Source organism: Oncorhynchus gorbuscha, linkage group LG03 (genome assembly GCF_021184085.1).
Source record: "Oncorhynchus gorbuscha isolate QuinsamMale2020 ecotype Even-year linkage group LG03, OgorEven_v1.0, whole genome shotgun sequence".
Classification (NCBI taxonomy): Eukaryota; Metazoa; Chordata; class Actinopteri; order Salmoniformes; family Salmonidae; genus Oncorhynchus; species Oncorhynchus gorbuscha.
Genome location: NC_060175.1, coordinates 16,920,641 through 16,948,077, shown reverse-complemented (window position 1 = coordinate 16,948,077; position 27,437 = coordinate 16,920,641). Strand labels below are relative to the sequence as shown.

Below are 27,437 nucleotides of genomic sequence, written 5' to 3'. Positions count from 1 at the left end.
CAACACTCAGACATCATTTACAAACGAAGCATTTGTCTTTAGTGAGTCCACCAGATCTGAGACAGTAGCGGGCACACTCCAACACTCAGACATCATTTACAAACGAAGCATTTGTGTTTAGCGAGTCCACCAGATCTGAGACAGTAGCGGGCACACTCCAACACTCAGACATCATTTACAAACGAAGCATTTGTGTTTAGCGAGTCCACCAGATCTGAGACAGTAGCGGGCACACTCCAACACTCAGACATCATTTACAAACGAAGCAGTTGTCTTTAGTGAGTCCACCAGATCTGAGACAGTAGCGGGCACACTCCAACACTCAGACATCATTTACAAACGAAGCATTTGTGTTTAGCGAGTCCACCAGATCTGAGACAGTAGCGGGCACACTCCAACACTCAGACATCATTTAAAAACGAAGCATTGGTGTTTAGTGAGTCCACCAGATCAGAGACAGTAGCGGGCACACTCCAACACTCAGACATCATTTACAAACGAAGCATTTGTGTTTAGTGAGTCCACCAGATCTGAGACAGTAGCGGTGACCAGGGAGGTTCTCTTGATAAGCATGTGAATTGGACCATTTTCCAGTCAGCCTCTCAAAATGTAACAAGTACTTTGGTTGTCAGGGAAAATGGAGTAAAAAGTACATCGTTTTCTTTAGGAATGTGGAGAAGTAAAAGTAAAAGTAAAAAAATTCAAAATAAAGTACAGATAGCGCAATAAACTACTTAAGTAGTACTTTAGCGTATATGATGATTGTACTGTGTGTGAGTCAGTATGAGTGTGTGTGTGTGTGTGTGTGTGTGTGTGTGTGTGTGTGTGTGTGTGTGTGTGTGTGTGTGTGTGTGTGTGTGTGTGTGTGTGTGTGTGTGTGTGTGTGTGTGTGTGTGTGTGTGTGTGTGTGTGTGTGTGTGTGTGTGTGTGTGTGTGTGTGTGTGTGTGTGTGTGTGTGCATAAAATAGAAGGATCATTGCAGATAGTCCCTGTAGCCATTTTGTTAGCTATTTAGCAGCCTTATGGCTTGGGGATGGAAGCTGTTCAGGAGCCTGTTGGTGTCAGACTTGTTGCTCCAGTACGGTTTGCCGAGCGGAAGCAGAGAGAATAGTCTGACTTGGGTGGCTGGAGTCTGACAATTTTCCAGGCCTTCCTTTCACACCGCCTGATATAGCGGTCCTGGATGGCAGGAGCTCTGCCCCAGTGACGTACTGGTCTGTCCACAGGTGCAGTTGCCATACCAAGCAGGGATGCAGCCAGTCAAGATGCTCTCAATTGTGCAACTATAGATCTTTTGAGGATTTGAGGGTCCATGCCAAATCTTTTCAACCTCCTAAGGGGGAGAGGCCGTGCCTCCTTCAAGACTGTGTCTGTGGACCATTTTCAGTCCCTAGTGATTTGGACACAGAAGAACTTGAAACTCTCAACCTGCTACGCTACATCCCCATCAATGTGGATGGGGGCGTGCCCCCCCCCCTGTAGTCCACTCAGCTCCTTGGTCTTACTGACATTGAAGAAGATCAGGCCTGACACCGTCGTGTCGTTAGCAAACTTTATTATGGTGTTGGGATTCGTGTGTGGCCAAGCAGTCATGGGTGAACAGGGAGAACAGGAAGGGACTAAGCACACACTCCTGTGGTGCCCCCTGTGTTGAGGGTCAGATTGTGCCCCCTGTGTTGAGGGTCAGATGCTGCCTACCCTCACCACCTGGGGTCAGCCCTTCAGGAAGTCCAGGATGCAGTTGCAGGGTCCCAAACTTGGTGACGGGCTTGGTGTTGAATGCTGAGCTGTAGTCAATGAACAGCATTCTTACATAGGTATTCCTCTTATCTAGATGGGTGAGGGCAGTGTAAAGTATAATTGAGATTGCGTCATCTATGGACCTGTTGGATCGGTATGCAAATTAGAGTGTGTCTAGGGTATCTGGAATGATGGAGTTGATAACCAGCCTTTCAAAACACTTTATGATTACAGATGTGAGTGCTAAAGGGTGGGAGTCATTGTGGCAGGTAGCTGTAGAGTCCTTGGGAATGGAATGATGGTGGTCAGCTTGAGACATGTGAGGATTAGTGTTGTCATGATACAAGAATTTGGACTTTGATACCAATACCCGGTTTAGTATCACTATACTCAATATCATCACGATACTCGATACCACAACAATACCACAACAATACCACAACAAAATTGGCATATTAGCCAAAGTCACAGAATGACACTTGATCCAGACAAACTTAGCTACTGCTCTGTTCAATCCTTGGGCCTCTTGAGTTCAATTTAATTTGAACATTTTAATGTAAACATGTTTTAGACAACAATGTAGGCTATGCATTAATGAATAAATGATACAATCATATATTCAATTTGACTTTGTTTTTACCAATCTAACTAAAAAAACAATATAATGGTAAATCTCTATTGATAAACTGGGTAAATCAAGATGTAGCCTAGTTCTAGTCACAACACAGGTGAATGTATATTATTCAGTAGGAGTGTGTGCATGCATTGAGTTATTGAGCTGATATCATGTAGCTACAGATGACTAATAATTACTTCAATTAAGGACTTATTTTGAAATCGGCAACTGCTGTGAGAACAAATCATTTTATTGTACTGATCAACAACATTTGCATAGAAGAAGTGATCTCTTCTTTCATAAAAGTGTGCTCTATTTCTTTTAAAATGTAATGACGTCATTCGCCGAGGCAGAATGTGACTGTGGAACCAGACAGAAGGCAAGGGAGACAAAAAAGTGAATGAGTTTTTGGTGGCAAGGGAGACTAAGGGAATTTATTAATTTGATTGGGGAAGCAGCGAACCTTCACTGTGGGGACAAACTTTGGTGATGCATTTTCTAATGAAGCCAGTGATAGAGGTGGTTAGCTCGTCGATACTATCGGCAGAATCCCGGAACATATTCCAGTCAGCATGAACAAAGCAGTCCTGTAGCATAGCCTCCGATTCGGCATACCATTTCTCTATGGAGAGCATCATGGGTACTTCCTCTTTGAGCTTCTGCATGTAGACAGGAAGGAGGAGTATAGAATCATGATCTGATTTGCTGAAGGGGAATGAGGGAGGGCTTGTATGCTTGCTTGTTGTCACGCCTGCTCCCGCTCTCCCTCTCTGGTGCTCGAGGGCACCAGGCTGCCCTTTATTACGCACACCTGTCACCATCATTACGCGCAGCTGCACAATATGACTTCCCCATTTGTCTGCTCCTGACTTTGTTCCCTTTGTCAGCTTTGATGTCGTTATTTTTCCCCTGCCCAGACGCTGTTCCTGTTCTGTTTCATGTCTGTTGTTCATTAAAATATTTTCCCTGTACCTGCATCTCGTCTACCAGCGTCGATCCTACAAAATGCTGACACCCCTAAAAGAAGCATCAGGGAGTTTTGTTTTTTGATTTGGTTGGGGACGTCGAGTCCGGTTGCTGTCGCCAAGGGAACCGGGGGTGCCTCAGCTAGCTTGCCGGGCTCCCACGCCACAGCCGGATGGCCGGACTATGACCCCTCAGCTGGTTCGTCGGGCTCCCACGCCACAGCCGGCTTGTCTGGCGCCCATGTCTCGGCCGGCCCGTCAGGCTCGCCCAGGTGGGATGCCGGGTGGCACTGTCACATCTGTTCCCTCTCTCCCTCACGCGCCAGGCTGCCCTTTATCGCGCCAGGCTGCCCTTTATCGCGCCAGGCTGCCCTTTATCGCGCCAGGCTGCCCTTTATCGCGCCAGGCTGCCCTTTATCGCGCACACCTGTTACCATCTTTACGCGCAGCTGCGCAATATGGGACTCACCTGGACTCCTGCATTTTGTTGATTGACTTCCCTATTTCTGTCTGCTCCTGACTTTGTTCCCTTTGTCAGCATTGATGTCGTTATTTTTCCTCTGTCCAGACGCTGTTCCTGTTCTGTTTCATGTATGTTGTTCATTAAATGTTCTCCCTGTACCTGCTTCTAATCTACCAGCGTTGATCCTTACACTTGTGTGTAGAATAGCAGTGGTCTAGGACTTTATTGCCCCTAGTGGTGAAGGAGACATGTTGAAAGTTATATGTTAAAGTTATATGTATACACATATGTATACACATATGTATACATATACACATATGTATACACATATGTATACACATATACACATATGTATACATAAGTGTACACATAAGTGTACACACACACACACACACACACACACACACACACACACACACACACACACACACACACACACACACACACACACACACACACACACACACACACACACACACACACACACACACACACACACACACACACACACACACACACACACACACACACACACACACACACACACCTTCTGTAGCTCAGTTGGTAGAGCATGGCGCTTGTAACGCCAGGGTAGTGGGTTCGATTCCCGGGACCACCCATACGTAGAATGTATGCACACATGACTGTAAGTCGCTTTGGATAAAAGCATCTGCTAAATGGCATATATTATTATATTATTATATTATATATATATAAAATGCCTAGCGCCAACAACAAGACATAGCCTACAGTCGGGAACGTGTGGCAAATCTGTTCGTGAACAGTATGCAGACAAAATAGGCCTTTCACAATATATAGTCGCGTGAAAAACATTGACAGGTTGGAAATCAAATACTTCCTACTGAAAAGAGTAGACTGTAATCCGTCTGCTGTAGACTACCAAAATATTTGATCAACTTCAAAACATTGTTTCACAAAGTAAAACAAGAGAGAGATAGGCTTTTGGCACGAACGCATCGGCCATCACCAGCTGCGCATCATTGGGTGAGTCAGTGAAACTGGAAAGCATTTTAAGGACTATCATATCCTTCAATGTGTGTTACCACACACTTAGGCCTAAGCTATTGATCGATTCAAGACAAGATCGTTTTTATTGATCTCAGATTCTCAGTTTGTCAGGGTCAAAGTAACCTGTCATTTCGATAATATGTGCAGTATTAAAAAGGATTCTGCCAAAGTCTCCAGTAATGTAAAATGACGTAGAATTGCATGAAATGCAAGTAAACCCTAAGCTACTCAAAATGTTCCCCATGTGTGCAACTTCTACAAGCACCTCTAGTCTACTCCTCTCTGCTACTACGCAAATGCTATGATAGGCATGCAATACTTGATTATAAAAGGTGATTATTTTTGCTGATGCTTTCCGGTACCTCAGAGCCCCCAAGGTCACCCCCATTTCACGTTCACTTTTTGTTCCGGCACCTAATTGATTTATGAACTGTTAATGAAGCAGAATTCAAATCACTGGAAACCAGAAAAGCAGTTTGTTAAGTGCCAGTTTGTTCTTTATCTTGTCCTGAGGTGGAATATATACAGCAGTCACAATAATAGCTGAAAACTCTCTTGGGGAGGTGGAAGGGTCGGCATTTGAACATTAGGTATTCAAAGACGGGTGAACAATGGATTGAAACTTCCACTGCGCTAGAGTCAGTACACCAATTGCTGTTGATGCATACCCCTCCCCCTTAGAGAGAGAAGAGAAGAGAAGAGAAGAGAAGAGAAGAGAAGAGAAGAGAAGAGAAGAGAAGAGAAGAGAAGAGAAGAGAAGAGAAGAGAAAAAAAGAAAAGAAAAGAGAAGAGAAGAGAAGAGAAGAGAAGAGAAGAGAAGAGAAGAGAAGAGAAGAGAAGAGAAGAGAAGAGAAGAGAAGAGAAGAGAAAGAAGAGAAGAGAAGAGAAGAGAAGAGAAGAGAAGAGAAGAGAAGAGAAGAGAAGAGAAGGAGCGCATCACAATACTCTTCGTTCACATATCCAAGGCTTTTGCCCCTTTGAGTTCCAATAGCTTCTTAATGAACAAAAATCTGTGACCAAATGTTTTGATTACTCATTTCAAAAACCAATTCTGATCTTGAATGACTTTTGCCAATTAAAGTATACTTGTCTATTAAAGGCTTTCCCCCCCCAATGTGACTGTCAGAGATGATTTAACCCACATATGAATGGGTGAACCTTCCCCCTGGCTGTGTCTGGCTGACAAGAAATGTGATTTATTATAGAGTCTCAAGACCAGAGGTTGTGAGAGAATCCAAATTGGAACTTGTTAGAAGCTGTTCAGACCAGTTAGGCCCAGTTAGGGTCGGTTGCACACTTTTAGGCCCTATTAGGCATTGATTCTGCCGTAGTATTAGCAACGATTTCAATCAAAAATGTAACTGTTCCTCAAAGAGAGGAATGCTCTTCCTCATTGTTCCAAACTGAGTTTAAATGTATTTGGCTAAGGTGTATGTAAACGTCCGACTTCAACTGTATAATAGCAAAGAATGGCTTATCCTTCCAAAGCCGTATAAGTAAAATCTGTAATAAAAAAGTAATTTCACTCACCTCTCTCCACTCCTTTGTCCCGATGCCTTGAACGTACAAAACCACAACTGTGAATAGAGAAATAGAGAGAGAACGAGAGCGAGTGGGAGGGAGGAAACAAGGTAAAATCAAAATTAATAAAGCCTTATTATTAATAATGAATACCAAGTACCAGAATATTTCATTCAAATTCCTGCACTAGATTTCTTTGCAAATTCACCTGTTATCTATTAATTTATTTGAATAGAGACAGATATAATTAAAACGTTGATGCATTGAATTGCTTTGCATTGCACCATAAGCTTGCGAGAATTTCCAGCATTATATTATGCTCAGGTCATGTAGAGAGCTAAGAGGCCATATTTTCATGGCCATGCTTCAATACCCACTCAAGGTATGCATAGCTTTCAGGCTGTCAGACACATTCATACTTATGCTATTAGTACAGATGTAGGATCTTAATTTGATCACCCTGTTGCAGGATAACTTTCGTGCAATGAAGGAAATTCAAAACTTGTAGTGTATGAGGTTTAAAAAAGGCTTCTGAAGTTTGTAATTACCACCTTGAGAGTTCAGACTTGATTTTCCCTTACGAGAAAAGTATCAACCCTAACAAAACTGGCCATTAATTATAAATCGCATAACACTTCACATTTCCTCTTGCTACAGGATTCATTTCCTGCTGTAGCAAACTGGCTCAAATTACAATCCTACATCTGTACACACAGCATTGACTACAAGCATAGGTTACTGTCAAAGTGTGACATACTGCATGTTCCTTATTTAACAGTGACGAGTATTTAGGAGAAAGCATTCGAGTGAGTGAAACAGCGCCTCTGTCTCTGTATGTGTAGCCCATCTATCTGATCTGAAGAGAGGATGATGGGATTGGTCTTTCTCTACAAGTAGGGTGAGTAAATATGCTTTTTCTACTTGCAAGAACAAACTTACAGAGAAATCAGAACCAAGGACAGCCACGTCATATTTAGCTTACGTTGACTGGACTAAATTGTTTTTGGTATCTCTTAGTTGTCACTAAACATAGGTGATTAGATGATGTTGAAATATTGAAGTTGAAATGGTGCTGGAATAGTGAAGGCAGCTCCTGACTTTACAACTTGCAGTAACTCGCTGTGGTTCTAAATCAATAGTTGTTTAGTAGTCCAAAAATGTCAGAAACATTCACTTGCTTGACCATGCTGTAGGTCATGAAACTGTTTGTTACATGCAATATGTTTTGTGGACTTCACCAGACAGAGGTTGCTCTCCAGTTTTGTGATGATTTTTTTTTCCTGGCTTTGCTTCCCCATTGATTTTACCCACGCACTGCTACTGTTATTTAATACAACTTTATTTATCTCCTCAGGGGCATCACCCTTGCAATGTGGTTAGCATAACACAGAAAGCAAGAATAGCACCTGACTTGAGATGAACTCAGTTATACTGAACCTGGTCTGATATGAAGATATCTTATCCAACACTGGAGAGCTCCTCTGAACAATACAACAGGTATCCTCCTTGCTTAAAGATTGGACATATTTACAGTGCTTCCCCTAAATCGGGACTTAATTAGCATTCCTACCTCTCCTCATCCAGAAACAAACATCGCACCATATCAAAGGGGAGCACACCAACACGCCATATACAGAAACCAATCAGCATAATGCCGCCACCGTGGGACAAGTACGAGCCAGCTGTGATGCCATAAAGCCCCAGCCCAGGCAAGCGTTTTCCATCCCCTCCTCTCCACTTCCTTCATCAATGGAAAAGAGAAGAAGAAGGATCCTGAGTGGCGTCACTACCAACACAGGTTCGATCCCGGGCTGTATCACATCCGGCCGTGATCGGGAGTCCCATAGGGCGGCGCACAATTGGCCCAGCATCATCCGGATTAGGGGAGGGTCTGGCCGGGCCGTCAATGTAAATAAGAATTCATTCAAAGGATTTCCCTAGTTAAATAAAGGTTGAATTAATATATAATAACAACAATAAATATATATATATATAAAAGAAGGAGAAAAATTGGGTCGAGAGTTTGGGGGCGGTGATTTCTTTAAGCCCAAGAGGGAGATTGGAGCCTTCATGGAGAGTGACTGGCCAGTGGAGAGGAGGGAGAGAGGGATGGAAGGAGGGAGAGAGATGGAGGGGGAGATTAGTGGGGGTGGACATGATCTGGAAACATGTAAGGAGACTGAGTGTGTTGTCCATTAAGGGTGGGTGGGCATCTGGTGAGGTGTCCCTTCAGGAGTTCTGTTGGTCAGTACAACCGTCACCACATCCCCTGTTTCCGGGTTCCCCTAGGATAGACACTTCACATCCTCTAGAGCCCGGTTCCCCTAGGATAGACACTTCACATCCCCTCGAGCCCGGTTCCCCTAGGATAGACACTTCACATCCTCTAGAGCCCGGTTCCCCTAGGATAGACACTTCACATCCTCTAGAGCCCGGTTCCCCTAGGATAGACACTTCACATCCTCTAGAGCCCGGTTCCCCTAGGATAGACACTTCACATCCTCTAGAGCCCGGTTCCCCTAGGATAGACACTTCACATCCTCTAGAGCCCGGTTCCCCTAGGATAGACACTTCACATCCTCTAGAGCCCGGTTCCCCTAGGATAGACACTTCACATCCTCTAGAGCCCGGTTCCCCTAGGATAGACACTTCACATCCTCTAGAGCCCGGTTCCCCTAGGATAGACACTTCACATCCTCTAGAGCCCGGTTCCCCTAGGATAGACACTTCACATCCCCTCGAGCCCGGTTCCCCTACGATATACACTTCACATCCCCTATAGCAGGGTGCCCCTAGGAAAGACACTTCACATCCCCTCGAGCCCGGTTCCCCTACGATATACACTTCACATCCCCTATAGCAGGGTGCCCCTAGGATAGACACTTCACATCCTCTAGAGCCCGGTGCCCCTAGGATAGACACTTCACATCCTCTAGAGCCCGGTTCCCCTAGGATAGACACTTCACATCCTCTAGAGCCCGGTTCGCCTAGGATAGACACTTCACATCCTCTAGAGCCCGGTTCCCCTAGGATAGACACTTCACATCCCCTCGAGCCCGGTTCCCCTAGGATAGACACTTCACATCCCCTCGAGCCCGGTTCCCCTACGATATACACTTCACATCCCCTATAGCAGGGTGCCCCTAGGAAAGACACTTCACATCCCCTCGAGCCCAGTTCCCCTACGATATACACTTCACATCCCCTATAGCAGGGTGCCCCTAGGAAAGACCCTTTTATGGGAAGGAGGGAATCATCAAGACCCTAATATAAGTACTTCTGAGGGGATGAGGGAACACAACCATCAAGACATCCCCTAAGTACTCATGAGGAGATGAGGGCGTTGACGACCATTTTGATGGAGCGATGAGTGGTGAAAGAAAATGGGTTGAGCTCTCAAAGACTGATCCTCAAATCCCTGAATGAAAACACAGATCTGCCGTAAAGTTACACGACTTGATTTCACAAGAAACAGTTAACAGTGCCTTCAGAAAGTATTCACACCCCTTGACTTTTTCCACATTGTATTGTTGTTACAGCCGGAATTCAAAATGGATTTTAAAAAATGAATAAAAAAACCTCACCCATCTCCACACACAACCCCATTATGACAAAGTTAAAATATGTTTTTTGAAATTTTAGTATTTAAAAAAATATATATATAGTACCAGTCAAAAGCTTGGACACACCTACTCATTCAAGGGTTTTTCTTTACTTTTGACTATTTTCTACATTGTACAATAATAGTGAAAACATCAAAACTATGAAATGACACATGGAATCATGTCGTAACCAAAAAAGAACTGTTAAACAAATCAAAATATATTTTATATTTGAGATTACTCAATGTAGCCAACCTTTGCCTTGATGACAGATCTGTTTGTTACAAGAGTATGCAAAGGGTGACTACTTTGAAGAATCTCAAATATATTTAGATTTGTATAGCAGTTTATGGTTACTATGTGATTCCATGTGTTATTTCATAGTTTTGATGTCTTCAGTATTATTCTACAAAGTAGAAAATAGTCAAAGGTGTGTCCAAACGTACTGTATACATATATATACACCTCATTTACATAAGTATTCACACCCCTGGGTCAATACATGTTAGAATCACATTTAATACGATTACAGCTGTGATTATTTCTGGGTAAGTCTCTAAGAGCTGTGCACACCTGGATTGTATATTATTTGCACATTATTATTATTTTTATTATTATTTTTTCATTCTTCAAGCTCTGTAAAGTGGGTCGTCGATTATTGCTAGACAGACATTTTCAAGATTTGCAAGCCGATTTAAGTAAAAACTGTAACTAGGCCACTCAGGAACATTAAATGTTGTCTTGGTAAGACACTCCAGTGTATATTTGGCCTTGTGTTTCAAGTTATTGTCCTGCTGAAAAGGGGAATGTTTCCCAGTGTCTGTTGGAAAGCAGACTGAACCAGGTTTCCCTCTAGGATTTTGCCTGTGCTTAGCTCAATTCCGTTTCTTTCTATCATAAAAATCTCTGTAGTCCTTGCTGATGATTTGCCCCAAACAAAAACCTTAGTATTCAGGACATAAACTCAATTTCTTTGCCACATTTTTTGCAGTTTTTTTTATTTGTACTTTAGTGCCTTATTGCAAACAGGATGCATGTTTTAGAATATTTGTCTTTTGTACAGGCTTCCTTGTTTTCACTCTGTCATTTAGGATAATATTGTGGAGTACCGTAATTTCCGGACTATAAGCCGCTACTTTTTTCGCACGCTTTGAACCTCGCGGTTTATACAACGACGTGGCTAATTTATGGATTTTTCCCGCTTTCACAAGATTCATGCCGCCAAAAAACTGAGCACCGTCACATAATGTAAATCGAGCGCGCTCAAACTTCCCATCATTCTGATTACGGTAGTCATTTTGTCACCCTCATCATGGCAAAGACACGGAGAAATGCATATGATGCAGCTTTCAAGTTGAAGGCGATCGATCTGGCTGTTGGAAAAGGAAATAGAGCTGTTGCACGGGAGCTTGGCCTTAATGAGTCGATGATAAGACGTTGGAAACAGCAGCGTGAGGAACTGACTCAGCTTTTGTAGTCTTTTTGCACTTTCAGAGGGAAGAAAAGCAGATGGCCCGAACTAGAAAATGAGCTTGAAGACTGGGTCAACACACAGAGAGCAGACGGCCGAACTAGAAAATGATCTTGAAGACTGGGTCAACACACAGAGAGCAGACGGCCCGAACTAGAAAATGATCTTGAAGACTGGGTCAACACACAGAGAGCAGACGGCCGAACTAGAACATGATCTTGAAGACTGGGTCAACACACAGAGAGCAGATGGCCCGAACTAGAAAATGATCTTGAAGACTGGGTCAACACACAGAGAGCAGATGGCCCGAACTAGAAAATGAGCTTGAAGACTGGGTCAACACACAGAGAGCAAAATAGATCTTGAAGACTGGGTCAACACACAGAGAGCAGACGGCCCGAACTAGAACATGATCTTGAAGACTGGGTCAACACACAGAGCGAACTAGAAAATGAGCTTGAAGACTGAGGTGTTTCAACTGTGCAGATCCGACTGAAAGCCAAAACAATCGCCACCGCAATGAAGTTGGAGGATTTTAGAGGTGGACCATCGTGGTGTCTAAGATTTATGAGACGTAAGGGCCTGTCCATCAGGGTACGGACGAGTCTGTGTCTGCAGCTCCCTCCCGACTACGAGGAAAAAGTTTCAAACTTCCGCAAATTCAAGATAGAGGAGCATTCCATCGGCCCGCACGACATCATAAATATGGATGAGGTTCCTCTGACGTTTGACCTGCCTCTCACTCGGACTGTCAACAGGAAAGGCGAATCATCCGTCACCCTGAAAACAACTGGGCATGAAAAAAGGCACTTCACCTGTGTTCTGAGCTGCACGGCATCGGGAGAAAAGCTTCCACCGATGTAGATTTTTAAACGCATGACGATGCCAAAAGAAACATTCCCGAGAGGAATTGTTGTGAAAGTCAACAAGAAAGGATGGATGACGGAAGGCCTAATGCATGAACGACATACGAAGTGTTACGGCAAGCGACCGGGAGGATTCTTTCACAAGAACAAGGCATTGCTCGTTTTTGGACAGCATGAGGGCCCACATAACAGATTCTGTGAAAGAAGCCATCAAGAGGACAAACTTCATTCCAGCTGTGATTCCTGGGGGCACAATAAAGTATTTGCAGCCACTGGGCATCAGTGTAAATCGTGCATTTAAGGTGGCGCTCCGTGTTCAGTGGGAGGCTTGGATGACAAGTGGGGAGAAATCCTTCACTAAAAAACGGGCCGCATGCGAAGAGCCACTTCTGGTCAAGTCTGCCAGTGGGTCCTGACAGCGTGGAGCATTGTCAAAAAATCCACTATCATCAACGGGTTTCGAAAGGCTGGACTGCTGCGTGTTGTTGAGGGCAGTTCAGCTGGGAATTTGCCTCCAGATGAAAGTGACGAGAGCGACAATGAAAATGATCCAACATCGGATGAAGCAATTCTGAGGCTATTCAACTCCAACACCGAAGGAGATTACTTCAGTGCTTTCAGTGCACAGGAGGAGGAAGATAGTGACCAATGACTTTCTTGGTAGGCAACTGTTTAATTTTTGTTACAAGCCGTGTTTCGTTAAAGCCTATTTATTTTTGTTACAAGCCGTGTTTCATTTAAAGGCTGTGTAAAGTTAATTTGTTTCAATGTACCGGTAGACACCTGCGGCCTATAGACATGTGCGGCTTATTTATGTACAAAATACATATATATTTTTTAATCAGTTGGTGCGGTTTATATTCAGGTGCGCTTAATAGTCTAGCAATTACGGTAACTACAATGTTGTTGATCCATCCTCAGTTTTCTCCCATAACACCCATTAATAAACTCTAACTGTTTTAAAGTCACCATTGGCCTCATGGTGAAATCCCTTGAGCAGTTTCCTTCCTCTCCGGCATCTGAGTTAAGGAAGCCTGTATCTTCATAGAGACTGGGTGTATTGATACACCATCCAAAGTTTAAATAACTGCATTGTATGTGGGGTTTTTTCCCCCCCATCTACCAATAGATGCCCTTTTTTTTCAAGCCACTGGAAAACCTCCCTGGTCTTTGTGGTTGAATCTGTGTTTTAAATTCACTGCTTGACTGAGGGACCTTCCAGATAATTGTATGTATGTGTGTGGGGTGCAGAGATGAGGTAGTCACTCAAAGATCATGTTAACCACTATTATTGCACACAGAGTGAGTCCATGGAACTTATTATGTGACTTATTAATAAACATTTTTACTCCTGAACTTTTTTGTTTGTTATTTATTTAACTAGACAAGTCAGTTAAGAACAAATTCTTATTTACAATGACGGCCTACTCCGGATAAAACCCGGACAACGCTGGGCCAATTGTGCACCGCCCTATGGGACTCCCAATCACGGCCGGTTGTGATACAGCCTGGATTCGAACCCGGGTCAGTAGTGACGCCTCAAGCACAGAGATGCAGTGCCTTAGACCAGAGTGGCACATAACAAAGGGGTTGAATAGTTATTGACTCAAGACATTTCAGCTATTCATTTTTTAAATTAATTTGTAAAAAATTCTAAAAACATAACTCCACTTTGATATTATGGGGTTTGTGTGTATATCATCAAATGGAATCCATTTTAAATTCAAGCTGTAACACAACAAAAGGTGGGAAAAATGTGAATACTTTCTGAAGGCACTTGTATATACTGAGTAGTAAGCTTCAATGTAACAAAACATAAGGCCAATCTGAGTCAGCTAGTGTTAAAAGAGTACAAGGCTGGCGCGACACTTCCCTTTAGGGTGTGTCTCACAGTACTACGTGATAGCCATCGACTGCACTCTGGCCTCAATTGAACTGTGGTTCAATGGTCACACTGAAGGTTCCAAAGGAGACATGAAAGGCCCGGCTAATCCAGGACCACTGAGCTTCCACCTTTACAGTGTCCCGGCCTGGGTTTGAAGTCAAGGACCCCTCCGTATCTCATCATTATATCTTCTCTCCAACACACACCATCAAAAAAGTGTGTGTGTGTGTGTGTGTGTGTGTAACCATGACAAGAGAGATATAGTTTCAGGATGAAATTAACTGGTGGCCTATAATTTTTTTATTGAACCTTTATTTAACTAGTAGGCAAGTCAGTTAAGAACAAATTCTTATTTTCAATGACGGACTTGATCAGGGGCAGAACGACAGATTTGTACCTTGTCAGCTCGGGGATTCGAACTTGCAACCTTTCAGTTACTAGCCCAACGCTCTAACCATTAGGCTACCCTGCCGCCCCAGGGTAATGACGTAACAGTAATTGAGAATAAATCTAAAATATTTGTAGAGTAATTGATTCATAATACATTACCATTCCAGACATACAAACAAACATAACTGACTTGCTGTGAGGGTATATTGAATAAAGAATGTACATCAAATCCGTTTAGACATTGGTAGTCCCCAAATAGCATCCTATTCGCTATAGTGCAAAGTAGTGCACTACATAGAGAATAGGGTGCCATTTGGGATGCATCCATTTTCTTTGGAATCAGATATACATTACATGTATCCAGGATTCAGCTTTGATTTCTGCAGACAGGTGACCTTTTCACAATGACTATTGAAATGTAACACATAACTCAAGTATCACAAGTACCTGTCTGTGATGAAGAAGCACTTCACAGAGTCAAAATCAAACAAAGAAATCAATCGAGGGCTTTGTTTACTAAGCTCCCTATATCAGGAACACAGTCTCTATTGAAGATTTAATTAGTCCTTTACCATTGGTGAGAATGAGTTGAGGGACACACACACATCTGTGTGTAGTGGATAGCGAAGTGCTTCACTACTGTACCATTGGCTCTTCTGGGTCAGTGGTATTTACAGCGTTTCTTGAGTACAGTGTGTTGAAATGCAGAGGGCTGTGAGTTAGGGGTTGTGAATTTCCACTTCATGTTCAATTAAGTGTGGATTTCTCTCCCCTGAAAATACAGAGATATCCTGAGCAATGTAGTCTCTCATGGACAGACACACGTATCGTAAAAGGTAGCAGCGTCTGTCGACAGACTGTGGAATGGGACAACCAACAATAAATCTTGTTCCGGAACTCAGATTTTTCATCAAGATTTCGCATCTTTGGAATTTCGGAAGGGGAGGGAGCATTCAGCCCATAGACTTGCCCAAAACTCGTTTGTACATTTTCCAACAGTTTACCCCACAGAACTTAAATCTAGCATCTGACACAATATTTTAGTTCTGGGTATCCAAGATTATGATAGATGCATTGATGACAAATGCTCAGATTTTCCTCAACAAGATCTATAGACTTGAAAGACAGATGGAATAGTTCCTGTTCAGATCCCAAGTGGAGGCCTGTGTGGTCCAGTGGTCAGTGTAGCTGAATCTGGACCATGCATGGACCAAAGTCAGCATGGGTTTGAATCCAGCCCACTTATACTTCACCTTCCATCTTTCCTCTATTGTGCCATCTGTTCAATAAAACCAAAAATACAAATCCTGACTTGCAAAACAAGGCAACGCACACATTGCCAAATTGAATTTGTGCTGCTGCAACGTGTAAAGGGAAATGTAAAAAATGTTCAACTTCATATTGATCATCTCGAGCAACATGTTTGTATTTCTATGTTTTGTAGTAAAAAAAAGATAGATGAGATATTATTATTTGACCCTGCTGGTCATTTGTGAACATTTGAACATCTTGGCCATGTTCTGTTATAATCTCCACCCGGCACAGCCAGAAGAGGACTGGCCACCCATCATAGCCTGGTTCCTCTTTAGGTTTCAACCTAGGTTTTGGCCTTTCTAGGGAGTTTTTCCTAGCCACCGTGCTTCTACACTTGCATTGCTTGCTGTTTGGGGTTTTAGACTGGGTTTCTGTACAGCTGATGTAAGAAGGGCTATATGAGGCATTGGAAGTCATTGGAAACACTTATCTTACTCAAAACAATAGAAACATTGAATTTTCACATATGTTGATGTTGGGGTGGTGCTGGAAATGTATTCATGAAGTTGAACAGTGGAATGTCCATTTAAAATATATAGGGCTCCTCAATTGCATGGAGGAGCATATACGCTGAAACTACTACTCCACATGCGTCAGTAGTGTGTGTGTGTGTGTGTGTGTGCGTGCGTGCGTGCGTGTGTTTGTGTGTGCGTGCGTCATTTGGAGTGGAGAGCAAAGGAGTTGTCAAGTCAATCAGGCAAAGTCATGTAATTAAGAGATGAGTTGAGTTGGGAGTTCAACCTTAAGCCAACACTTGCCATATAACGCTGTGTACCTGACTATCCTTGAGGCTAGACTGACAGTAATTACCCAAAGGTGCATGATCACTGAAGATAAGATAGATACATTGTGTAGTTCTATGTGTTCCATGGTGGTATCTGGAGCGCCTTCAACAGTTCTATTTTAAGAACACTCGGAACAGTAGAATGGCATGTGTATGTTATACAGGTCATGCAGATGATGTCATTACATCATGTTTTAAGCTTTTCATATTAACTTGTAAGTGCTTACAAGAAAGGCTTTGCAACCCTTGTAAAGAAGCATCACATACCAGGGTCTGATTTGGAGAAGGTGTCCATGTCCAGCAGGTTCCTGTTTGAATGAGAGAGAAAAACAAGATTTAAAAACTGAGAATAACACTAGCCTGAGTGCCAGATCTGTTTGTGTTGTCTTGCCAGCTACATTGCTGTGTGACAATGACAGTATGCAGTGGGCAACTCCAACTTGGACTATCACCATACATGGACAACACAATGAATATCAGAAGTATAAATGATTTAAACTAAGTTATTTGTTCAATTTCAAAAACACAATTGAATCTCCCACTCTTGTTTGAGACATGTAAAAGCCGGTACAGAGAGTGCTGCCATATTAAAGGGAAGACCAGGATACGTTGAAGGCAAGGGGGGATATAAAACCTCTCTAGGGGTGGGATCCTCTTGGGGCTTTACACTCCGAGGGAGGTGTGTGTGTGTCAGGCTGGTAAAGTGTAGCTTGTAGCTGCTGGCAGATGAAGAAACAGGTCTTGGGGTATTTGCTCACATGCTTAGTTTCAGACACCAGATTAGCTGGACGCAGGGTACTGGCTGGGCACACCAGTCTAGCTGGACACAGGGTACTTGCTGGACACACCAGACTGGCTGGACACTGGGTACTTGCTGGACACGCCAGTCTAGCTGGACACGGGGTACTGGCTGGGCACACCAGTCTAGCTGGACACGGGGTACTTGCTGGACACACCAGACTGGCTGGTCACGGGGTACTGGCTGGACACGGGGTACTGGCTGGACACGGGGTACTGGCTGGACATGGGGTACTGGCTGGACACGGGGTACTGGCTGGACACGGGGTACTGGCTGGACACACCAGACTGGCTGGTCACGGGGTACTGGCTGGACACACCAGACTGGCTGGACATGGGGTACTGGCTGGTCACGGGGTACTGGCTGGACACGGGGTACTGGCTGGACACACCAGACTGGCTGGACACGGGGTACTGGCTGGACACACCAGACTGGCTGGTCACGGGGTACTGGCTGGACACGGGGTACTGGCTGGACACACCAGACTGGCTGGACACGGGGTACTGGCTGGACACACCGGACTGGCTGGACACGGGGTACTGGCTGGACACACCAGACTGGCTGGACACACCGGTACTGGCTGGACACACCAGACTGGCTGGACACGGGGTACTGGCTGGACACACCAGACTGGCTGGACACGGGGTACTGGCTGGACACACCAGACTGGCTGGACACGGGGTACTGGCTGGTCACGGGGTACTGGCTGGTCACGGGGTACTGGCTGGTCACGGGGTACTGGCTGGTCACGGGGTACTGGCTGGTCACGGGGTACTTGCTGGTCACGGGAAACTGGCTGGACACGGGGTACTGGCTGGACACACCAGACTGGCTGGTCACGGGGTACTGGCTGGACACGGGGTACTGGCTGGTCACGGGGTACTGGCTGGACACGGGGTACTGGCTGGTCACGGGGTACTGGCTGGACACGGGGTACTGGCTGGACACGGGGTACTGGCTGGACACGGGGTACTGGCTGGACACGGGGTACTGGCTGGACACGGGGTACTGGCTGGACACGGGGTACTGGCTGGACACGGGGTACTGGCTGGACACGGGGTACTGGCTGGACACGGGGTACTGGCTGGACACGGGGTACTGGCTGGACACGGGGTACTGGCTGGACACACCAGACTGGCTGGTCACAGGGTACTGGCTGGACACACCAGACTGGCTGGTCACGGGGTACTGGCTGGACACGGGGTACTGGCTGGACACGGGGTACTGGCTGGACACGGGGTACTGGCTGGACACGGGGTACTGGCTGGACACACCAGACTGGCTGGTCACAGGGTACTGGCTGGACACACCAGACTGGCTGGACACGGGGTACTGGCTGGACACGGGGTACTGGCTGGACACACCAGACTGGCTGGACACACCAGACTGGCTGGTCACGGGGTACTGGCTGGTCACGGGGTACTGGCTGGACACGGGGTACTGGCTGGACACACCAGACTGGCTGTTCATGGGGTACTGGCTGGTCACGGGGTACTGGCTGGACATGGGGTACTGGCTGGACACGGGGTACTGGCTGGACACACCAGGCTGGCTGGTCACGGGGTACTGGCTGGACACACCAGACTGGCTGGTCACGGGGTACTGGCTGGTCACGGGGTACTGGCTGGACATGGGGTACTGGCTGGACACGGGGTACTGGCTGGACACGGGGTACTGGCTGGACACACCAGACTGGCTGGTCACGGGGTACTGGCTGGACACACCAGACTGGCTGGACACGGGGTACTGGCTGGACACGGGGTACTGGCTGGACACGGGGTACTGGCTGGACACACCAGACTGGCTGGACACGGGGTACTGGCTGGACACACCAGACTGGCTGGACACGGGGTACTGGCTGGACACACCAGACTGGCTGGACACGGGGTACTGGCTGGTCACACCAGACTGGCTGGACACGGGGTACTGGCTGGACACACCAGACTGGCTGGACACGGGGTACTGGCTGGACACACCAGACTGGCTGGACACGGGGTACTGGCTGGTCACGGGAAACTGGCTGGACACGGGGTACTGGCTGGACACACCAGACTGGCTGGTCACGGGGTACTGGCTGGACACACCAGACTGGCTGGACACGGGGTACTGGCTGGACACGGGGTACTGGCTGGACACGGGGTACTGGCTGGACACGGGGTACTGGCTGGACACGGGGTACTGGCTGGACACACCAGACTGGCTGGTCACGGGGTACTGGCTGGACACGGGGTACTGGCTGGACACGGGGTACTGGCTGGACACGGGTACTGGCTGGACACGGGGTACTGGCTGGACACACCAGACTGGCTGGACACACCAGACTGGCTGGTCACAGGGTACTGGCTGGTCACGGGGTACTGGCTGGACACGGGGTACTGGCTGGACACACCAGACTGGCTGGACACACCAGACTGGCTGGTCACACCAGACTGGCTGGTCACCAGACTGGCTGGACACACCAGACTGGCTGGACACTGGGGTACTGGCTGGACACGGGGTACTGGCTGGACACGGGTACTGGCTGGACACACGGGGACTGGCTGGACACACCAGACTGGCTGGTCACCAGACTGGCTGGTCACGGGGTACTGGCTGGTTCACGGGGTACTGGCTGGTCACGGGGTACTGGCTGGACACGGGGTACTGGCTGGACACGGGGTACTGGCTGGACACGGGGACTGGCACGGGCTACTGGCTGGACACACCAGACTGGCTGGTCACGGGGTACTTGGGTACTGGCTGGACACGGGGTACTGGCTGGACACACCAGACTGGCTGGACACGGGGTACTGGCTGGACACACCAGACTGGCTGGTCACGGGGTACTGGCTGGACACGGGGTACTGGCTGGACATGGGGTACTGGCTGGACACGGGGTACTGGCTGGACACACCAGACTGGCTGGACATGGGGTACTTGCTGGACACACCAGACTGGCTGGACACGGGGTACTGGCTGGACACACTGGCACGGGACTGGCTGGACCACTGGCTGGGGGTACTGGCTGGTCACACCAGACTGGCTGGACACGGGGTACTGGCTGGACACACCAGACTGGCTGGACACACCAGACTGGCTGGACTCGGGGTACTGGCTGGACACACCAGACTGGCTGGACACGGGGTACTGGCTGGTCACGGGGTACTGGCTGGTCACGGGGTACTTGCTGGTCACGGGAAACTGGCTGGACACGGGGTACTGGCTGGACACACCAGACTGGCTGGTCACGGGGTACTGGCTGGACACACCAGACTGGCTGGTCACGGGGTACTGGCTGGACACGGGGTACTGGCTGGACACGGGGTACTGGCTGGACACGGGGTACTGGCTGGACACACCAGACTGGCTGGACACGGGGTACTGGCTGGATACGGGGTACTGGCTGGACACACCAGACTGGCTGGTCACAGGGTACTGGCTGGACACTGGGGACTGGCTGGACACGGGGTACTGGCTGGACACGGGGTACTGGCTGGACACGGGGTACTGGCTGGACACACCAGACTGGCTTGTCACGGGGTACTGGCTGGACACGGGGTACTGGCTGGACATGGGGTACTGGCTGGACACGGGGTACTGGCTGGACACGGGGTACTGGCTGGACACACCAGACTGGCTGGTCACGGGGTACTGGCTGGACACACCAGACTGGCTGGTCACGGGGTACTGGCTGGTCACGGGGTACTGGCTGGCCATGGGGTACTGGCTGAACACGGGGTACTGGCTGGACACGGGGTACTGGCTGGACACACCAGACTGGCTGGACACGGGGTACTGGCTGGACACACCAGACTGGCTGGACACGGGGTACTGGCTGGACACTGGGTACTGGCTGGACAGTGGACCTGCAAGTCCTTCCCTTTCCTGACTTCAGTTTCGTATAGCCTCTGGTGATCTGCTTTCAGTTCAACGGCCAAAAGGCTTTTGTCTTGTTTTCCTTTTCAGACTTCCACTGCATGTGATAAATGTACAGTTTGAGTTTATGGACACATGCCAAAATTAAATAATTACAAATCAATAACACATTTGCAATAAGCCCCAATAATAAACTCCCAATTCCTCTGACCTGATCTAATTTGTCTAAAATGCTCGTATTTTGTAGTGTTCACCGTGATGAGCTCAGCAGGTCAGGATCGGCCATGTTGTTTTGAGAAGGACTACCTCTCCTCCATGTCTTGTCTCTTCCTTCATCGTTGTTGTACCAATATGGACATGAGGAGAACATCCAATCGGAGCGCTCTCCTGCTGTGATTGACATTCTCGGACAGCGCCAGCCCATCCCCAGCTCCATGTTGACCTACTCGTTATCTTGTGTTAAATCAATTCGTTAAATCACCACCGAGGACACTTCAACAGCACACTATGAGGAAAAAAAGCTTCATATCCTGAAGCCCTTACCGGGACTCGAACCCCGGACCAGCGTCTGTCAAGCCAACACCTTAACCATTACGCCAAGAGGTCCAACGTGTCCTCACGCTTCTCTATACAAGTCCCTTACATGTACACGTCGCTCCAATTGCTTCACAGGCACCATCCCATTTCTGACACCAATATGGTGAATTTGGTGGGTATTCACGACCAGGTCTCAAACCAGGGTCCAGCGACTGTCAAGCCAACACCTTAACTGTTACGCCAAGACGTCTGAACCTCTTGACAAGGTCACTAGGTGTTAGGTTACGGTTGCTCCAATAGCAACTTAGATATAGCCACACGCTCAAGAGTGTGACGCTGCAGAGTTGTGGGTCCGATTCCCACTGGGTACTCAAAATGCTGTCATTGTACTGTAAACTTGCTTTGGGTCAAAGTGTCTGCTAAATGAATTATTATTATTGCATACATTTGCTTGGTGTTGTATTTATATCAAAGGTAGGGCTCAGGCGAAAGCAATGCGAGATGATAAAGGACAGTACAATCAAAACAACACACTTCACAATAAGTAGAATTTATTCCAACCTGTCAAAACATGGATTGTGTAAAGGTACATTTGAATGAACACAGTAAAACAGGTGTTGCTTTGTCACACCATGACAACATAATTCACTGTAACTATATAACACAAAAACAAGTTTGCAGTGGTCTAACAAAGAGGGTAATACTTTGACTGCAATACATTTAGCACCTGTTTATTGCACAGCACCGTACACAGAGACAGACACAGCTGGAGAGAAAAGGAGGATACCTAGTCAAAATGCATTCAAATTAAATGTGTCTTCAGCATTTAGGGGGTTGGATAGAGAGAGAAGGAGAAAGGTTGGATAGAGAGAGAGAAAGGTTGGATAGAGAGAGAGAAAGTTTGGATAGAAAGAGAGAAAGTGTGGATAGAGAGAGAAGGAGAAAGGTTGGATAGAGAGAGAGAAAGGTTGGATAGAAAGTTTGGCTAGGGGAGAGAGAAGGGAAAGGGGGATACCTAGTCAGTTGTATACCAATGCATTCAACTGAAATGTGTCGTCTGCATTTAGGGGGTTGGATGGATGGAGAGCGAGAGACAGAGAGCGTGAGACACAGAGAGCGTGAGAGAGGCGTAGCAGGAAGATAGGAATGATGTGAACCAAGAGATTGTGAGTTCAAATCCCAGGTGAGGACATGATGCATGTTAATTACAGTATACATTTACATTTAAGTCATTTAGCAGACGCTCTTATCCAGAGCGACTTACAAATTGGTGCGTTCACCTTATGACATCCAGTGGAGCAGCCACTTTACAATAGTGAATCTAAATATTTTAAGGGGGGGTGAGAAGGATTACTTTATCCTATCCTAGGTATTCCTTGAAGAGGTGGGGTTTCAGGTGTCTCCAGAAGGTGGTGATTGACTCCGCTGTCCTGGCGTCGTGAGGGAATTTGTTCCACCATTGGGGGGCCAGAACAGCGAACAGTTTTGACTGGGCTGAGCGGGAACTGTACTTCCTCAGTGGTAGGGAGGCGAGCAGGCCAGAGGTGGATGAACGCAGTGCCCTTGTTTGGGTGTAGGGCCTGATCAGAGCCTGGAGGTACTGAGGTGCCGTTCCCCTCACAGCTCCGTAGGCAAGCACCATGGTCTTGTAGCGGATGCGAGCTTCAACTGGAAGCCAGTGGAGAGAGCGGAGGAGCGGGGTGACGTGAGAGAACTTGGGAAGGTTGAACACCAGACGGGCTGCGGCGTTCTGGATGAGTTGTAGGGGTTTAATGGCACAGGCAGGGAGCCCAGCCAACAGCGAGTTGCAGTAATCCAGACGGGAGATGACAAGTGCCTGGATTAGGACCTGCGCAGCTTCCTGTGTGAGGCAGGGTCGTACTCTGCGGATGTTGTAGAGCATGAACCTACAGGAACGGGCCACCGCCTTGATGTTAGTTGAGAACTACATGGTGTTATCCAGGATCACGCCAAGGTTCTTAGCGCTCTGGGAGGAGGACACAATGGAGTTGTCAACCGTGATGGCGAGATCATGGAACGGGCAGTCCTTCCCCGGGAGGAAGAGCAGCTCCGTCTTGCCAAGGTTCAGCTTGAGGTGGTGATCCGTCATCCACACTGATATGTCTGCCAGACATGCAGAGATGCGATTCGCCACCTGGTCATCAGAAGGGGGAAAGGAGAAGATTAATTGTGTGTCGTCTGCATAGCAATGATAGGAGAGACCATGTGAGGTTATGACAGAGCCAAGTGACTTGGTGTATAGCGAGAATAGGAGAGGGCCTAGAACAGAGCCCTGGGGGACACCAGTGGTGAGAGCGCATGGTGAGGAGACAGATTCTCGCCACGCCACCTGGTAGGAGCGACCTGTCAGGTAGGACGCAATCCAAGCGTGGGCCGCGCCGGAGATGCCCAACTCTGAGAGGGTGGAGAGGAGGATCTGATGGTTCACAGTATCGAAGGCAGCCGATAGGTCTAGAAGGATGAGAGCAGAGGAGAGAGAGTTAGCTTTAGCAGTGCGGAGCGCCTCCGTGATACAGAGAAGAGCAGTCTCAGTTGAATGACTAGTCTTGAAACCTGACTGATTTGGATCAAGCAGGTCATTCTGAGAGAGATAGCGGGAGAGCTGGCCAAGGACGGCACGTTCAAGAGTTTTGGAGAGAAAAGAAAGAAGGGATATTGGTCTGTAGTTGTTGACATCGGAGGGATCGAGTGTAGGTTTTTTCAGAAGGGGTGCAACTCTCGCTCTCTTGAAGACGGAAGGGACGTAGCCAGCGGTCAGGGATGAGTTGATGAGCGAGGTGAGGTAAGGGAGAAGGTCTCCGGAAATGGTCTGGAGAAGAGAGGAGGGGATAGGGTCAAGCGGGCAGGTTGTTGGGCGGCCGGCCGTCACAAGACGTGAGATTTCATCTGGAGAGAGAGGGGAGAAAGAGGTCAGAGCACAGGGTAGGGCAGTGTGAGCAGAACCAGCGGTGTCGTTTGACTTAGCAAACGAGGATCAGATGTCGTCGACCTTCTTTTCAAAATGGTTGACGAAGTCATCTGCAGAGAGGGAGGGGGGGTGGGGGATTCAAGAGGGAGGAGAAGGTGGCAAAGAGCTTCCTAGGGTTAGAGGCAGATGCTTGGAATTTAGAGTGGTAGAAAGTGGCTTTAGCAGCAGAGACAGAGGAGGAAAATGTAGAGAGGAGGGAGTGAAAGGATGCCAGGTCCGCAGGGAGGCGAGTTTTCCTCCATTTCCGCTCGGCTGCTCGGAGCCCTGTTCTGTGAGCTCGCAATGAGTCGTCGAGCCACGGAGCGGGAGGGGAGGACCGAGCCGGCCTGGAGGACAGGGGACATAGAGAGTCAAAGGATGCAGAAAGTGAGGAGAGGAGGGTTGAGGAGGCAGAATCAGGAGATAGGTTGGAGAAGGTTTGAGCAGAGGGAAGAGATGATAGGATGGAAGAGGAGAGAGTAGCGGGGAGAGAGAGCGAAGGTTGGGACGGCGCGATACCATCCGAGTAGGGGCAGTGTGGGAAGTGTTGGATGAGAGCGAGAGGGAAAAGGATACAAGGTGGTGGTCGGAGACTTGGAGGGGAGTTGCAATGAGGTTAGTGGAAGAACAGCATCTAGTAAAGATGAGGTTGAGAGTATTGCCTGCCTTGTGAGTAGGGGGGAAGGTGAGAGGGTGAGGTCAAAGGAGGAGAGGAGTGGAAAGAAGGAGGCAGAGAGGAATGAGTCAAAGGTAGACGTGGGGAGGTTAAAGTCGCCCAGAACTGTGAGAGGTGAGCCGTCCTCAGGAAAGGAGCTTATCAAGGCATCAAGCTCATTGATGAACTCTCCGAGGGAACCTGGAGGGCGATAAATGATAAGGATGTTAAGCTTGAAAGGGCTGGTAACTGTGACAGCATGGAATTCAAAGGAGGCGATAGACAGAGGGGTAAGGGGAGAAAGAGAGAATGACCACTTGGGAGAGATGAGGATCCCGGTGCCACCACCCCGCTGACCAGAAGCTCGGGGTGTGCGAAACACGTGGGCGGACGAAGAGAGAGCAGTGGGAGTAGCAGTGTTATCTGTGGTGATCCATGTTTCCGTCAGTGCCAAGAAGTCGAGGGACTGGAGGGAGGCATAGGCTGAGATGAACTCTGCCTTGTTGGGCGCAGATCGGCAGTTCCAGAGGCTACCGGAGACCTGGAACTCCACGTGGGTCGTGCGCGCTGGGACCACCAGATTAGGGTGGCCGCGGCCACGCGGTGTGGAGCATTTGTTTGGTCTGTGCAGAGAGGAGAGAACAGGGATAGACAGACACATAGTTGACAGGCTACAGAAGAGGCTACGCTAATGCAAAGGAGATTGGAATGACAAGTGGACTACACGTCTCGAATGTTCAGAAAGTTAAGCTTACGTAGCAAGAATCTTATTGACTAAAATGATAAAATGATACAGTACTGCTGAAGTAGGCTAGCTGGCAGTGGCTGCGTTGTTGACTTTGTAGGCTAGCTGGCAGTGGCTGCGTTGTTGACACTACACTAATCAAGTCGTTCCGTTGAGTGTAATAGTTTCTACAGTGCTGCTATTCGGGGGCTAGCTGGCTAGCTAGCAGTGTTGTTTACGTTACGTTGTGTTAAAATAACGACAATAGCTAGCTAGCTAACCTAGAAAGTCGCTCTAGACTACACAATTATCTTTGATACAAAGACGGCTATGTAGCTAGCTATGTAGCTAGCTACGATCAAACAAATCAAACCGTTGTACTGTAATGAAATGAAGTGAAAATGGGATACTACCTGTGGAGCGAAGCGGAATGCGACCGGGTTGTTCTATTCGGAAGACGTTGGCTAGCTGTTGGCTAGCTAGCAGTGTCTCCTACGTTAAGGACGACAAATAGCTGGCTAGCTAACCTCGGTAAATTAAGATAATCACTCTAAGACTACACACTCTAAACTACACAATTATCTTGGATACGAAGACAGCAAAGACAGCTATGTAGCTAGCTAACACTACACTAATCAAGTCGTTCAGTTGAGTGTAATAGTTTCTACAGTGCTGCTATTCGGTGGACGTTTGCTAGCTGGCTACCTGCTGGGCAAATAGCAGTGAAGACTACGTTAGGACGACGAAATACGATAATTACGCAATTATCTTTGATACAAAGACGGCTATGTAGCTAGCTAAGAAGAAATTGCTAAGATTAGACAAATCAAACCGTTGTACTATAATGAAATGTAATGAAATGTAATGAAAAAGTTATACTACCTGCGGAGCGAAGTGCGGATGCGACCGCTCGCTCCAATGAACATGTACAATGTATCTCAACTATGTACGTTAAAAGCACCATTTGAATGTGTTGGTGGCCCAAACCTATTGTTTGGGGCAACTACAAACTTCATGTTCAGGTAATATTTGAACGCAAAGTTGAGTAAACAAAAAGGCAGTGGATGGAATCAGTTACTAAATAATAATTAGTTGAATCAACTAGATTTTTGTGTTGTTTCAATGTTAAACTTATACTTACCTTCCTCAATATTATAGCTATGAATGCCAATAAGGTCATAGAGGTTTTAAATATAGTATTACACATAAATGGAAGGGTCACGCATCTTTCAAGGCTCACAAGTTCCGGCTGC

At 47.2% G+C, this 27,437-nt stretch overlaps 1 protein-coding gene across 2 annotated transcripts in view; it reads right to left on the bottom strand.

The window, feature by feature from the left end:
• Positions 1–27,437, bottom strand: part of LOC124026877 (copine-9-like) — a 224,297-nt gene that overhangs the window by 181,306 nt on the left and 15,554 nt on the right. For both annotated transcript variants that reach the window (XM_046339550.1, XM_046339553.1), the window contains 2 exons: positions 16,914–16,954; positions 6,344–6,390 (listed from right to left, as the gene is read on the bottom strand). In XM_046339550.1, the coding sequence (XP_046195506.1) occupies positions 6,344–6,390; positions 16,914–16,954 (88 nt within the window). The remainder of the gene's footprint in view (positions 1–6,343; positions 6,391–16,913; positions 16,955–27,437) is intronic.